We start from the raw sequence: 16,587 nt of genomic DNA on the forward strand, positions 1-16,587 counted from the left end.
CTAAACACTATAAATGCTTTCAGGTGTCATGAATCATATTGTACATTAATCTATGAGCACAAGCAGAAGTTCAGTTTCTGGATGACATGTTTGATCATTTTTGCATAATTTTAAACAAGCAAAAGTTTTAACACAGCAAGTAATAGCACTGTAAAATATAAATAACTAGAACTCTCAATCTCTATCGTTGTTTGAGTGCAAAAAAGTATTAATGTATAATTAAGAAGTCCATTTACTGAACTATGCCTTTACAACACAACAAACCCAAAATCTGATTTAAAGAACTGAAAACTCAACAATATCATGCCTCAGTTCAACATGTGCTTTACAACTAACAGATCACAGTGGATTTTTGTTACATTATTTACATCTTCAAAGGCAGAAAACCTTTTGCTTGTGGCTGGTTCGTTAATGAAAGTTAAAGTTTAATCTTGCAGACAGATTGGACTCTCTGCTGAGCCAGTTCTGAATCGCGGGCCGACGTTTGACACCTCTAATCTAAATTCAACCATTTCATTTGGCGAGTTACTGTTGGAATCTTAATAAAACAAAATGTTACGACCCGTTTGAGACTGAGGTGAACTGAGTTTCTCCTGTGGAGGAGAAGCTGGAGTGTGGATCAGTCTCAGTGTTTACTCAGAGCTTGGCGTTATCTCGGGCTCATTGTGGAGAGAGCGGGGCTTTGTGTGTTTTCTGAAGCGTGACTCAGGGAGAACAGGTTAACCATTAAAGCGCTCTCAGACTGCGGCCACCTCTTGTAAACGATCTTGAGGTCCCTCCACTGGAGGAAGTTGGAGGAGCGCGGCTGCCGGGCCAGCACCGTCATCATCATGTCGCGGATCACCTTCTTCTTCTCCCGGTCTGTCATCGGCGTGAACCACTTCTGCAGACGGAGCTTCCCCTGACGGCTGAACAGCAGGATGAAGCGGATCTGAGGAGCGCAATGGAAACACAAAGCGGTTGTGATTTACTTTGATATGATCAAAGTTGTCTATTCCCGACATGCATAGTGCAATGAAGGCGCAGCAGGAAGCCCTCTGAAGCCTCAGTGAATAAATTATTTGCTTCACTTGGTAAACCTGTGGGTGGATCTGGTTTCAAGATTTCCATTGTGTGTATGGGATGTCTTTTGCATGCTTATCGTGGGTGATGCAGTATATTCTCATATAAGAATAACATGACATGACACACACATAACATGTGTGTAATATACTGTTTGAGCCTGCTTTTACAGATGCAGCTGTTTAGATCAGGGGTATCAAACACATTTTAGTTCCGGGGCCACGTCCACGTAGGATAGAGCCACAGTAACCTTTAAATTTAGACTTCAAACTTTTTCTTTGTTGTGACATGGAATGCAGGTGATGAACACGAGTCCCTTGTCACAAAAGAAAACCATTTTTAGGGAAAATGATTCCAATCTCATCGTGAAGTGAATTTTAATGAAACTTTCTGGTGCAGGTTGTCCAAAAACATTTCCTCTAGCTGCATTATGCATTTTTTTATTTTTAATCTCCCCCTGACAGCATGACTTTGAGGCTAGTTTGATATCAGCGAGGTAGTTCACTCTCATGGCAGCATCATTAATATCTCAGCTCGGGTCCCAGTGTTGTGCTACGTCCGCTCAAAGATTTCTCTGAAATGTTTAGAATTTGTAAGGCACCAAATGCTTTAACATCATTCCAGCTTTTTAATTTCTGACAGCCAAAGGCTGCAGCTGATCTTTAACTCCCATTATGACCCTGCCTAGCAAAACAAATGGTTTTATTGATGCTCAGCAAAATTTAACAAAGCTGTGTGAAACTTTGATGGATAGATAGATAGATGGAGAATGAGTTCATAAGAAGTGGTTTGATATCCCTTTAAAGTAAAATTTCATTGACAATTCAAGACGTTTTTTGGTTAATTGATATAATTTCTTAATTAATATAACTAATAACCAAGGTTCTTTATTTTTTTCTGCATTTTTTTTTTTTTCTATTGTAAACTGGCTGGAGGGACAGAGGCTGCATTTGGCCCATGTTTGACCTCCAGGATGTTCATCCTTAAAGTTGATTTGGGGATTTAGATTTTCTCCCCGTATCATGAACAACTCCTTGATTCCCTCTTTATTATTTCCTTTGTCTTTCAGCTGCCGATACTGATGTCCATCCTGAGGTAACGCTGAATTTGGGGTTAAGGGTTTTTGTTTAGAAGCGTATAGAGGTGACCTATCAGCAGTGTGACTCAAACTAGCAACATTCTTATTACCTTAACCTCAGAGCATGGTCGCATGAATCACTACATCACTTGTTCTGTGACATCAAACATAATAAAATGAAGAAAAAAATCGGTGTGAAAGTAAACACACATACGCATACAAGGGAAAATAACATTAAAATACAAGCAAACAACAAAGGAATTCTCAGTATTATTAGATGAACTGCACATTAAGTGTAGACTATCCAAATATAGCAGCATGTAATGTTTAAAGTGATCATGTTGCAGCCAAGCTCATAGCAAGCCCAGGCACACAAAAATTGCAGGTACATTTCACAACTAGGAATGAGCATGAAGATTAAGCAGGGAAATGCTCCCCATCTGAATCACCAGAGTGCAATAACGCTGTAAAACCACTGTCTGGGTTGTGTAAGGGTAATTAAGGAGAGCTCTTTGCCCCCTGGGTGCAGCTACATGACAGCAGCACTGCCTGCAGCAGAAATGTGGAGGGAAGGAGAGGGAAGCTCTGATATCTCTGAGATTAATGCGCTCAGTAGTTTGAAGGATGTTCTTGAAGAGGTCTGAGGAGCCGGTCCCCCAGCACGCATTTGCATCCATTTGCCAGTCTGATGTTGCTCAATGTGAGGTCAAACAGGAACTGGTGAAGTCGCTGAACTCAGAAATATCAGCGTCTGGAATATGTGTGGTATCTTTTAAACGTGTTGCTTTTACAAAGAAATGAAAGTAAGCAGCAGGCGGCAGGCATTCATTCAAGAATTCAGCTACCTTTGGCGCGTGTACAGACTGGTTTTACTACAAGCCGGTGCGTAAAGACGCACACGCTGTGATAGACTCACCATGATGCCCCGCACTGAGCTGAAATCCTGCAGGTGTATAATAATCCCAGAGTCCTGCCGCGCGCTCTCACCGGACCGTGTGATGCAGCGACATTGTTAATTCTCCCAGAAATCCGTGCGCCCTCACCTTGCGCGCTCCGAGCCGCGCCCTGCGGGACGCCTCATGCTGATTGGCTGCAGAGGAGCGCGCGGACAGGTGAGACCGAGGGGACGGACAGGGGCTGGGGGATGTCTGTCAGACATTTATGAATTATGATGCAAAAAAAACAAAATCATTATGTTTGAATAGTGAGTATGCTGTGGCAAAAAAAAAAAAAACAAACAAAAAAAACATTTTCCTCCGAAAGTTCATTAAAAGTTAACATTTTACTCAAAACATTCAAGTTTGGGATTTTTTTTTTCCACTTGGAATGAAAGTTTTTCGACAAGCTACTTACTGACTTCATCATTCCAATCTTCATCTTTAAATATTATTAAGCTTTTTCCTTTGTCTTGAATGTTTAAAAGTAGGGAAACATATACGTTGCACATTTCATTTGACATTTTTCATATTTCTTTATATTTCATGTCTGTCTGCAAATCATACATGCTATCAGTTCCTGCTTTTCCAGTATGAAATAAATAAAACTTTGAGAAAATTTGAAAACTAAACCATATCTTCCTATTAGATGCTCTATATGCCTTAATCATTACTTAGTATTTTAAATTTACTAGTGTACACTTAAATATAATTCCATCTATTAAATATGACATATGGTTCTGTTCTCTCTATACACAATAACTGAAGATTTGGATAGCCTCTATATGATTTTATCTGATTATTGTTGGCTTTTTGTATCATAATTATGTCTACTATTGTTATAAGACACTGTTATAGGTATTGTGTTATGATTTTACATAGCTCAAAGTAAACTTCCAATAACCTTTTTTTTTTTTACTTTTTGTTGCTTTAATTATGAAAGCATACAAATTTTAATTCTATGCTAACATCATGTAGTATAATTGTGACTTAATATTTATTCATATTTCATATTTACAATATTGATATGACTGTTTAGATTATAAGGTATGCTTTATATAACAATGAATGGTGTATTTTTATAAATTGGACAGTTACAGACAACATTTGTGATCATATTTCACAATCTTTCTTAAATGCAGTTCATGATATGTTCATATGTATCTGTTTCCATATGTTTGAATAAACTTTGAGTAATTTGCCCTTTAATTTTTCACCTTTTAGAATGTTTCTAAACATTAGTTTAAACATTTTATAAATGGATCAAATCTTTGGTAGATTACAGCTGCTGAATATTTGCTTCCATCTAATTTAAAACCTTGTTAAAAGAACAAACAAGTGGTAATTAAAGAAGGAAAACAATAATAACGGGCCTCCTAGTATCCCACTACAACAGGTGGTGAGTCTGAGCTCAACTGAATAGAACTGTGTGTGTGTGTGTGTGTGTGTGTGTGTGTGTGTGTGTGTGTGTGTGTGTGTGTGTGTGTGTGTGTGTAGCTCCACGTGGTTCTGCTGCAGAGTTAAAGCAGAGCACAGAGTCGGGCAGAGTGAGAGTCTCCCAGAGCAGCATCATGTCTCTGTACCGCAACTCTGCCTGGTTCCTGAAGGGAGTGACCGAGTTCACCAGGTAGGGTGTGGGTGTGTGTGCGCGCATGTGTGTTTGTGTGTGTGTGTGTGTGTGTGTCGCAGGCTCCATGCAAAATGATGCTGTAATTGTGTTTCTGATGACTGAAGAAAGTAAGCACATCAGAGTATTTCAATATATTCGAATGTCATCCATAACCTACGGTCTTTATAATACAGTGGCTGCATTTCAAAACATCTGGCTATATTTTCAAAAAAAATAATGCTTGAGCTTCATTTTTATCATATCAAACTAAATGTATTTAGTATTATTCATGAATAGTAACACAATTAAATGTGCTTGACAGACTACTGATGATGTGATAAGACCAAACTAGAACGTTGTAAGAAAAAAGGTCAAGAGAAAATATTAAAAAGAGGGAAAAACCATGAGAAGGATTATTCTTAGTCCTCTTGGTACCACAGGAAATTACTACAATCTCAGCATAAATCCGACCTTCTGGTGGAAAATATCAACAAAAAACAATCTCTCCTGTAGCTATTGATTTATTATTTTTATAAACTCACCCAGACAGCATGGCTTTGAGGCTGGTTTTCTATCAACAAGGTACCCAAATTTTAGAGCAGCATCACTCAGTTCAGGTCTAGATATTATGTTGTGTCTGTTATTCTTCAGATATTTGTGCAGGAAAATCAAAGTTTTCTTAGAAATTTTTACAATTCGCTTGGTAGTATGGCTGGTTTGGAGCCTCTCGTGGGCCGGTTTCAGACTAGTGAAAAAAAAAAAAAAACATAAATAACAACAGTACTTATTTGTACAGTAAAATAAATGCAATATTAAAAACAAGTTTTCATACCTTCAGGTGCAAAAAAAAAAAAACCCTCTGAAATGTCCTTGATTTGATTCAATCTTGAAATTTTGTTTAATTCAATTAAAGAATTAGATTAAAAAGTTAAAACCACTTGCTTTTAAGTATGCATCATTTCTGCAGCCTGTCACTTTGATGCAAATGCTGCTTTACTAGAAAGAAAATAATGTTTCACAGCCGCATCACTGGGCTGAACTGTCACATGAATGTTACTCTTAATGAAACAGTGTGATTGTCAGTCAATAATCAGAATTAATAGTTTGCTTTGCTTTAAATTTTATTATTTTAAACTAAGAAAGGTTGGACTGGATTTCAGCTCCTGGTCCACATGTTTGATTCTCAGCCATTAATGGGCATTTCAAATGTTTAGTGAAGGACAAAATAGATTAATAAAACCTGAATGAATGAACATATATAAATTCTTCAGTCTTGAGGTGATTAGTGATCACTGAAAAAGTGTTTGTCAACTTCAAAATCAAAAATAAGTGAACCATCTAACAGATCATGATGCATCAGCAGAAAGCATGATGGCCCATAAACGGGTAATCTAACCCTGACACGGCTCTCTGTGGCCCCATGTGATCCATCGCAGCCCGAAGCAGCCTTTCCTCATCGGCTCAACAGCGAGCCAAGTGTTGTGAAGAGGTGCTTTTGTGATTGTTTCCCTCCTGCCCCTTTGTTCTGTGTTATCTTTTGCCCCACAGAGCTGCCGGGCAGCCCGCTCTGACCCTGCGCTAATGGCTCTCTGCATGACACCGCCAAACAGAGCGTGCATTTAACCTCACTGCCCGGCTCCTTAATTGCCCCCCCCGAGCTCCCGCCGAACCGCCAGCCGGCCTCAACAATGGCCGCAAGGACAAAGGGGGGGATTGAGGTCCTTGAGGCCACAAACACACACAAACACACACACATCGACGTTGTTGTGAGCAGCGGGCTCCTCTCATCAGAGACAATGCCAGGCACACTCTCACCCTCATTGTGTCTGTACAGTGAAGCTGGGAGGAGCTGTACAGTCAAGCGGGCTGACCTCAAACTCAGTCCTGGGCTGACACACGCACGCACACACACACACACACTGCAGTGTCAGCTGCTGTCTTTCAGGAATGCTCACCTGTCGGCCTCCAAGCGGTTCGTGGAGAAGGACCTGGAGGTGTCTGTCGCCGGACGCTCCTTCATGATCACTGGAGCCAACAGTGGCATTGGGAGAGCCACGGCCATGGCCATAGCAAAGAAAGGTACCGAAACACCTGAGATTATTATTAACAACAATAAGAATGGCTAAAGAAAACATTACATTGAATATCAAAGCAAAGCAAGGCAAAATTCACAAGGAAAAAGGTCAGTTAGAAAAACAGTAGGATAATCAATAATAAACTCATAAAATATGGGAATTATGCATGAAGAATTTAGTTCAACACATTGTGCATCAGTTTATGATGGTCAGCACAGACATTTTTGAGATACACGATACTTTTTCTGGCATCGGCATGATTCGATCGATTGATTTCAGACATCACCTTAACAAACTCAGGGCCGAGGTGAGCTGGAGCCATTCCCAGCAGACAATCACAATCCATCAGTGGGCAAAGGCAGAGAGACAGATTACATAACACAGACATTTACATTCAGACCTACAGGTGATTTAGAGTCCACAGCTAGTCTCAAATGCAGGTTTCAGGAATGCTGGTGAAAGCTCACACAGCAACAACATTCGAAATTAACATTGAAAGGCCTCAAATCTCCAATCTGAACTCAAATATTGGACAATTTTGAACTGGAATTGAAGGGAACATTTTTAGACAGGTGGTATTCATTTAGCCGAATCCCATAACTCTCAGCTTATTAAACATCAGTCCTGTCTCTTCTGAAAATCAGCACTGCTGCACCCCTCCACAGACCATGATATTAGAAAACTGGATCGGTAGATTTGTTCAGGCAAATAAAAATGCACAAAAAGCATCACTCACTACACATACTGTGTGTACACAGACAGAAAAGAGCAGCTGAGGTATGTACACTGACACACATGATGTACACATAGCATCAGTCATGAGTTATATTGATACACTGGGACAACTGATGCAATGTCGAGGATGAATCGAATGAGCTTCGTCATCCATTCCCTATTAGACATCAGAGCCAAGTGTGTCCTTCCATGCACGCAGCAGATATTCTATCACAGGAATGTGAACATCAGTTATTCATATGTGCACTCCCTTTCCTTATGGCCGCATCCTTGAGGAAACCGACATCAATAAAAGGCCTGTGGAATAACAAATGTTACACACTAACCTCTAAGCTAAAATCGATCTACATCCCTGGCCTTCAGTTTCCATTAGATCTTTCTAGTGGGTTTAGAATATGTGCATAACATATGCTCCTTAAGGTTTTTCAACATTCTTTATAGCAGGAAAAATGTGTGCAGTTGTAAGCTACCTCTCTGGTTTTTCACGGCTTAGTAAAATCAACAGAACTAGACAACTAATAAGAGCTAACTACACCACAGTGTTGAGAATGCAGAGTTTACATTCCAGGTTACACTATTTGAAACTAAAGTTATTCCACTCAGAATCACAATATTGTAGCCCTCAATAGGATCTGCAGTTTTATTTATACATTTGTTTGCACATTTTACGCATTGATTGTTTCAGCATCGGTTGCTTTTTGAGAATCAAACCTGCAACCTTCAGATTAAGAGAGGACAGAGTACTTATACTGGTTTATGATTGAGAACAAAAGAAACCTAATGGGTCCAAATCAATTTGTAGCATTGTTTCCATGTTCTTTCCCCTCTTCATCCACATGGGGATGTCCAGACATTCCTGTCCCCCAAACCTCCCTCAAAAAGCCAAAATGTCATTAATGTGACCAGATTCAAACATGGTTTATATAGCATGTCTTCTCCATCTTGGATATGTTGTGTTTTTATATAGCACATAGAAGTTGTATGTTTGCTGATGATGTGTTGAGATGCTGTTTTTGTTTTTTTGCTGTTTGTCTCAGGAGGAACGGTCCACATGGTGTGCAGGAACAAGGACAAGGCCGAAGAAGCAAGGGCCGACATCGTCAAGGAGTCAGGAAATAAGGTGTGGAGTGTCTCAGCACAAACCCAGCAGAGCCAGCCGTCCAATGGAATACAGACACGATAGCATTATTCCCAATCCCCGTTGTCATTACAGGAGATTTATGTCCATATTTTGGACCTGTCGGAGACCAAGAAGGTGTGGGAGTTTGCAGAAGGCTTCAAGAGGAAGTATAAAGCACTCAATGTGCTGGTGAGCCACATCTGCTTCATTTCTCTTCCTCTGTTCAGTGCATTGGTTCTTTAAGCAAGCAGATTAAAAAAAAAAGAGAGAGAGAGAGATGAAACAGGCTTCACGTTTAACCACTATGATTTCCAATGAAATGGATGCAGATCAATAACGCAGGTGCCATCATGAGTCAGAGAGACGTGAACGCCGAGGGGCTTGAGAAGAGTTTCGCCACCAATGTCCTGGGTGAGTCACAGGTTGGGAGAACGTCATTTTTTGAGAGAAAAGTCAAGGACAGTCATGAAGTTAATCTGTGGTTTTTCTTCAGCGGTCTACATTCTCACCAAGAGTCTCATTCCCCTGCTGGAGAAAAGCACAGATCCCAGAGTGGTGAGTCTGGCACCTTGGATTCATTTTTTTTATCACATTTTTCTTTTCAATGAAAAAGAATGATGGGTTGCAGTTCTTTGAAAATCCCCCGTACTGCATCTCCTTCAGATCACAGTGTCATCTGGAGGGATGTTGGTACAGAAGCTGCGGACGGGAAACCTGCAGTCTGAGAGAGGTCGCTACGACGGCACTTTGGTCTACGCCCAGCACAAGGTAAGAGCTCGGCCTGATGGGAGCTGGAAACGTCACAACTTCAGTTTGCCTTCCCAGTTTGTCAAGAAACCAATCGTTCCCATTTGAAAGGAGAGAAATATCAGTAAAATAAACACAAAAAGTAAGAAATTCAGTGTTTGGTCGATCCGTTCTCTGTGATAACAATCCTTTTTAGGTATTGAATCTTGATTTGTTAAAAATTCTACTTTATTCATTTTTCAAATGCATTTCACATACTTTTGTATGATGAACAATGTGTATTTTGCACCACAAATCAGCACAATCTTGTCCTTTAGTTCCTTTGTTCCAGATATCATTAGAGGTTGTTAGGGGATGTCTGACTACATTTTGGGTCATATTAAATATTTAGTGATGTATCCAGGAGACAGTTCCATCCTCACTGTAATGTAACACTTAGAATGATATCAAATAAATCCCACGTGGTTGCTTATAGCTAAAGCCAAATCTAAAATAGAGGTAAAAGTAGTTGTTTCTTTACTATTAGTGAGCTGTCTACACAGTATGTATAACCTGGAGTTTGGCTATGTTTGAGCTGAATAAAAAGGAGCAAAAAGAGTTGCAGTAGTATCTAAGAGTGCTAAGAAACAACGAATGACTGGTCAAAGGGTGTGAATCATTTTTGTTTTATATATAACTGATAAAAAGAGAAAATAATAATATTCTGAATTAGTAATTAAAATGTAATTAAAACTCTGCGTTATATTTAATCTGTTGAATTGCAGAACACAACCAAGCTGTTGTGGGTTATCTTGAATTGTTGAGTTTGACATACTGAAAGGGCCGCAGATCTATATGAATGACACAGGAAGTTACTTGAAAAGCAGAACTGAACATTGTTGAGAAAAATTAAGTAAAAATGATTTGTAGGGTCAAGCGAGAAATATAGCAGTGCGTCATCTGCATAAGGTGGAAATTAATATTGCGATTGTGTCCAAGTGGGGTATAGAGAAAAAAGCAGGTGACCCAGATCTAAGTCCTGAGGTACACCACAACCCAAACATTCTACAGAAGGTCTGTCATCCCCAATAGAAACCCTGGATGTTCTGTTTTGAAGATCTAAAGTACAGTTTGCACTTCAATGTTTGTGGTGTTAAGAGGGTTTTATTAAGTAGGTTTTATTAAGTACTACTGATCTCTGTGACTTATGGACGTTCAGTGACTTTGTAATTCTTTTTAAACATGTTTCAAAAGATCCCAATGTTGATTATGTTCCAGATACTTCCCATTTACATACAATCTTTCTCCCAAACCAGAGCCTGGGGGATCTTGTCCTGCAGACTTTAAACGTTTCGTTGCTCCAACACCCCTCATTCAAAAAAATAGGTGATACAAAGCCATTCATTTGAATCAGGTGTGCAGGAGCAAGAAACACTGATGTGGAGTATCAACTAAAAATGGCACAGATTTCGTATATTTTAATTTATTTTCCTTGTGTGAGTTTGAAGGGCTTCCCAGTAACATCGCTACACGTTCATACGTGTGTTCCAGAGGCAGCAGGTCGTGATGACAGAGCAGCTGGCAAAGACCCACAACACCATCCACTTCTCCGTCATGCATCCCGGCTGGGTGGACACTCCGGGTAACACCACATTCACACAATGGAAGACAAACATGATGCTGATTTGGAAGAGTCGGTAAATAACATTTGGTTTGGATTCCCGTGTGTTTTCCCGCTGCAGCTGTGGCCAACGCCATGCCAGACTTCCACCGGTCCATGAAGGACAGCCTCCGGACCCCGGAGCAGGGCGCCGACACGGTGGTGTGGCTCGCCGTCTCCGAGGCCGCCGGCAAAAACCCCAGTGGGCGCTTCTATCAGGGTATGGAGCTCGTTCAGAAACACTGATACAAATCTGCCAATCATAAGTTCAGTTTTAATAATTAATATCCTCAAGCAGTGTGTGTTAAGTCAGTTAGGTTTAGTACAAACTGCACTTTGAAAGTTTATTCAGAAGTGTGCTTTTTATGCATGATGTATGAAATTAACCAATAAGACTATTATCCAGCTCTCACATTGGGTATTTTAGACTTTGTTTAGATGACAACATTTTCAAGTTAAACCAAAAAACATCGCGAGAAAATGCAAGAATTAAGTATTTTCACTTAAAATGGTGTTGTGTCAACGAGGCCTTAGAGTGCTTGCATCTCTACTTTCTTTACATACATTATTGTAAGTACTGAACTAATATTAAAGGTACATCTCAAACAGGGCCGGTGTCCTGCATCTTTTAGCTCTCATCCTGTTGAAACTCGTTGGATCCTGCAGGGACTAACACAAAAACAACAGAGAGGAGAAGAAGAGTGCTGCTAAATTAAGAGTTTGTGACTGCATGAGAGTGTCTGAGAGAGTGTGAGTGTGTGTGCAGGTTTGGCTCGTGTCCACTGCAGCTGGAGTTGTGGCTGCAATTGGTGCCAGATACCGCCAGAGTGTACAGAGTCACTATGAGAGCGCGTGCGCACGCAAATGCATGCACATGCACGCACGCACACACATTTGCAAGAGGCCTTGAAAAAGCAGATTGTGAACTGATTGGAGCTAATTTGAATCCTGATTGGATTCAAATTGGGTTCAAATGTGAATAATTGAAACTGTTTGTTATACAGAGCACACTCCTCTTTACCGAGGCTCTTATTTTTCACTTTGGCTTTCATCACACAGACTAGACGAGCATGTTTTTTTTTTCAGGGAATTAGAATAAAGCACCTTCTCCATTGACTTGCTGCAGGTGTCTGAATCACAGCAGCTATCTAGAGTGAAGGATTTACTGAGTCGATTGTGAGGCCGCCCACGCTCTTCTGATTCAAGCTTTCATGTGCGGCCCCGAAAGCCACAGGACTCAACACAGTGTACAATGTCCTGATATAACCTGGAGCTTTTAACTCTATTATAACAAGAGCCATGAAGAACTATTCTTTAGTCTCCTTTAGCAATGTACTGCCAAGTCCACTTTTCGGATTCCTGCTTTATGGACTTCCAAGTTCATGATCAAAAGAGCCCCTTCAATATTAAACAGACACCACGAATAAAGCACTGAGTGGTTCTTACAAGTACCTCTTTTGTATTTACAGACCGGAAGATGGTGTCCACCCACTTGCCGCTAGCCTGGACTCACAGTTCCCCTCTGGAAGAGCAGAAGTTGATGTCACTGTTGGAGGACTTGGCCAAGACGTTCCAGTCGCACTGAGCCGGAGCAGGAAACGCCAAGACGACCACTAACCGTCTCGTACTGACCGAGGCTGGACACTCCTGCGGCTCAAAATGGGACAAACATGGAGACGTATCACATCCGTGGAGGGATAAAAAAAAAAAAAAAAAAAAAAAAAACATCAACAAAAAAACAGTCTTGTAATGCCCGTTTAAACGCAACCAGAATCGAGGGATTTCTAACACTTCCCAGCAAATAGTCTTGCAATTGTGCTATTGTTTGATGGTGATGCTGCCTGTAAGTGAGAGAAGACCCTCATAGAACACACACACACACACAACAGCCCTGTGTGCTACTGTGACTTTATTAAAGCTGTCAATCAGATGGGAATCTGATGAGACCAAAGTCACTCACACTTGCTGTGCGTGGGTTCAGTGTCTGGCTTCTGTGTCTCGATCACCGTTGGTATCTAACTCTTGTGGCAGTAACCTGTGTAATAGCTCTGTTGTAACGTCGCCGCTGTTCTGTACAGACTGAACCTCGACCGGAGGCTGCCTTTCTCACCAACACAGCAGCATCACTTGACATGTGCGACCAAACCTCTGTTTCTGCCTCTTTCTGCCCAGCACCTTAAAGAATGCTACGTACTCACCTTTCTTCTAAATGCTTGAATAAAGAAAATTACTGATAATTCCATGTGTCATCATCAAATTCCTCAAGAAAACACAGAAACCAAGTCGGTTAAACATATCAAATATCTTTATTAAGCATCAGGGTTTTTCCTCTCTCTGCTTTGAGGAAACAGGGAGAGTAGAGTCAGTATTGTATCGTCAACAAAAGTACTTTAAAAATACCGTTATTTGGAGATGTACATGACCGTCCTGTGGGAAATCTGACTTGTCTTTTACAAGCAAAAGTCAAAGAAACAGAAACAGGCTTGCAGAGTTGCAGATTACAGGCAGTGGTGTTGTTGACAATGAGTTCTCTTTTACATATCGACGTGGCCTCTTCCATCCATTCTAGTGTTTGATGATCATAAAGACAAGTGAAATGACTCATGTGACGAGGAAACAAAACATTCACAACAAGCCGTTGCTTCCTTCCCAAGGGAAACCGGCAGCCTGTCTGACGGATCTGTGTCATTAGCTGCTTCTGCTAATCCAGCCATCGATCACAGCCTTTAACAGCCCGTCACATCTGCCTGTTATCAGGATGCGATAAGGAGCAATGACTGGAAACCCAAACGAGAAGGAAGAGAGCGAGGGGACTCCTGATTGTACGGTAGCATTGCCGTTAACCCTGTGCATCTCTGACGAAGAATCGTGATCGAAGCTTTAATCATACTTGGGGGAAGGCTGAAGGAATGATTCATAATTACTTTAAAGACAATACTACTGTCCAATTTCATATAAAATTGAATCACTTTTATCTGTGCAGATACCTGCTCTTGTGATACCATTTCGTACCACAAGAGGGAACACTGAGTCCCAGTATCATATTTCCAAAATTTCATTTCAACTCGACAAAAAGAAGAAGTAGCAGTGACTTAATCTGTGAGAAACTATGCTCTAGATCTTAACTCTATACTACAGTGACTTAGCACTGCCACCTGATGGAATATTACAACACTGCACAAATCTTCCAATATTAAATATTTTATTTTTTTGCTTCAGTTCTTCACCAGATGTGTTTAAGGGAGAAATCAGTTTATTTATAGCTCCTAACTGTCCTATCGACAACACACTGTTAAATGAAAAAAAAAAATTATTGAGTACTTAAAACAAAGCTAATGCTAACTACTGTAAGAAATCTAAATCTGATATAAATCATGTAAACAAATTACAATCACATGACACTGTGAGCACGCTCAGGTTGGAATGATTTCAAGAAGACTCCAATGTTTACTCCTTTCTTTGCGTAAAACTTGTGTTCACAACTAAAATCATTTCCATATTGCATAATAAAGTCAACTGCATCTTAAAATGCTTAATTGGAATATATTTTTTTCCTGTTAACACTTAATTTAGACACAATAACATCAGCTCAATTTGGTCATGTGCTGCATACGCTGCTGGTGTCAAATTACAAGCACCAGAAAGGATTCTTACAGACACAGTACTTAAAACGGAATGAAGCACGTAATGAACTGAAGAAACGTCTATTTTTAAACATACAGAACTAAATAAGGCAATTTTGAAACAGAAAATCTAGTTCTATTAAGCTCCAGAATTTTAAAAAAACAAAACTCATGAATCACTTCAGATAAGCCTTAGATTCAGAGCAATTTTAATGCTTGTGTCTTCAAACTACAGACAATGTTTCCAGCCATTGATCAATTAGTGGTCAGCTTCTTGATTACAGTCCCATATTTATGTGCTTCTAACTTCTTTGGTTGCACTTGAAAACTGATAATAAAATGAATGCATACATATTTAATGAAACCTGTGTTCTTTTTCTCAGTTTAGGCAGGTTGAATCTCTCCAAAAAAACAACAACACAGAGGGGAGGTGTAAATTAGTGTCATAATTCAGTCCAACCCCAAGTATGAACTCAGTCACAAGATCACAGGGTCTAACTGCTAGTTTGCATGTGCTTCAGAGTAAGAATTCTGTGTGTTCTCGTTTGTCAGTTTATGCAAATAAAGATGGGCAACAACGAAAAGTAATCAACCATTTATGGAGGCAATCGATAAATACTTTACTACAAATATAAATACACACTACATGATGGAAAAACTGGAATGTGACTACATTGTGAAATAAGGAATTCTGACATTTTAATGCTTTTTTTTGTTTTGTTTTTTTTTCCTTTCCTCCATCTACAGTAAGGCAAGCGTTAGTCTAATGTTTGACAATGTTAGCTGCTATTTACAAAAACGCTACATGAATTTCAGCCGTTATCCTTCCCAAATGTGGAGTTACAGGCCTTTGACTACAAAGTGGAACGGTTTCAACTTTTGGGAAGCAGGAAAGGTCCGACTTTTGTCGTGGTTAAATTCCTTACATCAGAGAGGAAGAAAACAAATCTGTCATATTTGGAATGTGGAACGTTTCAGGAGATTTTCCCAAAGTAAATTTGACATGACTTGTGATAAGATTTCCCTGGAAAGTGTCAATATGGAAAGAACAAAAACTTCTCAGATAACCTAGTCTCTAATAATCATTTTGTCCATGTGTTAAGAGTTCGTTTAATAATTTTTTTCAAGTTTTGTTGTCGTCATGGGAACGCGCCAAACCATAATGTGAGAATTTTCAACTGGCAACTTTCCAAGGTCCCAGAAAAATAAATGCAAAGTTCGGAAATGAAGAAAAATGATGTGTTGTGCTAATCAGTGCAATGTCAAGGACATAAAGTGACATTTTTGACGTGTGTATGTGTGTGTGTGGACAGATTTCTGTGACAAAGACGAATGCTGGAGAGCGGATGTGTGAACAGTCGCGACCACTGGGAAGGCTTGGCGAGAGCGGCCCCCTCCCTGTCTTTAAGGCTGGAGGGGGAGTCTGGGCGGACCCCGACCGGACCCCCAACACTTCAACATTTAGTGCTACATTAATAGTACCTGTCCAGTACCTGTGGCAGGAAACACAAAGCCAATTCACACCACAAACAAAACACTGGAATAACGTTTGGGGAAAATAGAGTCGTACGACAGTTTGACCCTTCAGAAGGTGGCACCCTGCTTTGAGGGGTTTACTCTACACTTCATTCTAAAGTTGGGCAACGTACAAAGCTAAATTAATCAATCCAGAGGGGCATATCAGGACAAATTAGTACAATCTCCCAAAAAATGATTAGATTTGCTTAATATTATACAAATATGTTCAATAGCTAAAGTGAAAGACGTTAACTTTTCTCTTCTTTAGTTTCTGAGCCGAGGAAGCTTGGAAAAATAAGTGCTTCTAAAAATCATCACTTTTGAAATCCTCAGCAATGGTCCAGCAGCAAGAGGTTTACGGCAACCGCATTTAAACTGCATATTTGGGGGGAAAAAAAAAAAAAACTACTGATTTGCTTAATTTCCTAAACTTTGATAGCAATACT

At 40.0% G+C, this 16,587-nt stretch overlaps 3 protein-coding genes across 3 annotated transcripts in view; 1 reads left to right on the top strand and 2 right to left on the bottom strand.

Annotated features, from left to right (window-relative positions):
- ap1s3a (adaptor related protein complex 1 subunit sigma 3a) overlaps positions 1 to 3,171 on the bottom strand; it is a 7,468-nt gene extending 4,297 nt beyond the window's left edge. The window contains exons 1-2 of the mRNA XM_030107858.1: positions 3,057 to 3,171; positions 753 to 931 (exon numbers count right to left, since the gene is read on the bottom strand). Coding sequence (XP_029963718.1) covers positions 753 to 931; positions 3,057 to 3,059 — 182 coding nt within the window. The 5' untranslated portion in view covers positions 3,060 to 3,171. The remainder of the gene's footprint in view (positions 1 to 752; positions 932 to 3,056) is intronic.
- Positions 3,172 to 4,597: 1,426 nt separating this feature from the next.
- Positions 4,598 to 12,705, top strand: dhrs12la (dehydrogenase/reductase 12-like a). Its single transcript, XM_030107857.1, has 10 exons — positions 4,598 to 4,702; positions 6,630 to 6,763; positions 8,532 to 8,614; positions 8,708 to 8,803; positions 8,944 to 9,025; positions 9,108 to 9,169; positions 9,278 to 9,382; positions 10,892 to 10,982; positions 11,083 to 11,220; positions 12,470 to 12,705. The coding sequence occupies exons 1-10, from the start codon at positions 4,647 to 4,649 to the stop codon at positions 12,583 to 12,585; spliced, it is 963 nt and encodes a 320-aa protein (XP_029963717.1). The 5' UTR covers positions 4,598 to 4,646; the 3' UTR covers positions 12,586 to 12,705.
- Positions 12,706 to 15,345: 2,640 nt separating this feature from the next.
- The window catches only part of serpine2 (serpin peptidase inhibitor, clade E (nexin, plasminogen activator inhibitor type 1), member 2), a 29,334-nt gene continuing 28,092 nt past the window's right edge, over positions 15,346 to 16,587 (bottom strand). The window contains exon 10 of the transcript XR_003932771.1: positions 15,346 to 15,931. The gene's annotated coding sequence lies outside the window, so the exon portion shown is untranslated. The remainder of the gene's footprint in view (positions 15,932 to 16,587) is intronic.

The sequence above is a fragment of the Salarias fasciatus genome, chromosome 14 (assembly GCF_902148845.1).
Source record: "Salarias fasciatus chromosome 14, fSalaFa1.1, whole genome shotgun sequence".
Taxonomy (NCBI): Eukaryota; Metazoa; Chordata; class Actinopteri; order Blenniiformes; family Blenniidae; genus Salarias; species Salarias fasciatus.

Bases quoted from the DNA above. Each gene is read 5' to 3' on its own strand.
- dhrs12la (XM_030107857.1), top strand. From the start codon at position 4,647: ATGTCTCTGTACCGCAACTCTGCCTGGTTCCTGAAGGGAGTGACCGAG. The intron at 9,170-9,277 runs GTGAGTCTGGCA...CATCTCCTTCAG, and splicing joins AAAGCACAGATCCCAGAGTG to ATCACAGTGTCATCTGGAGG. The intron at 11,221-12,469 runs GTATGGAGCTCG...TTGTATTTACAG, and splicing joins CAGTGGGCGCTTCTATCAGG to ACCGGAAGATGGTGTCCACC.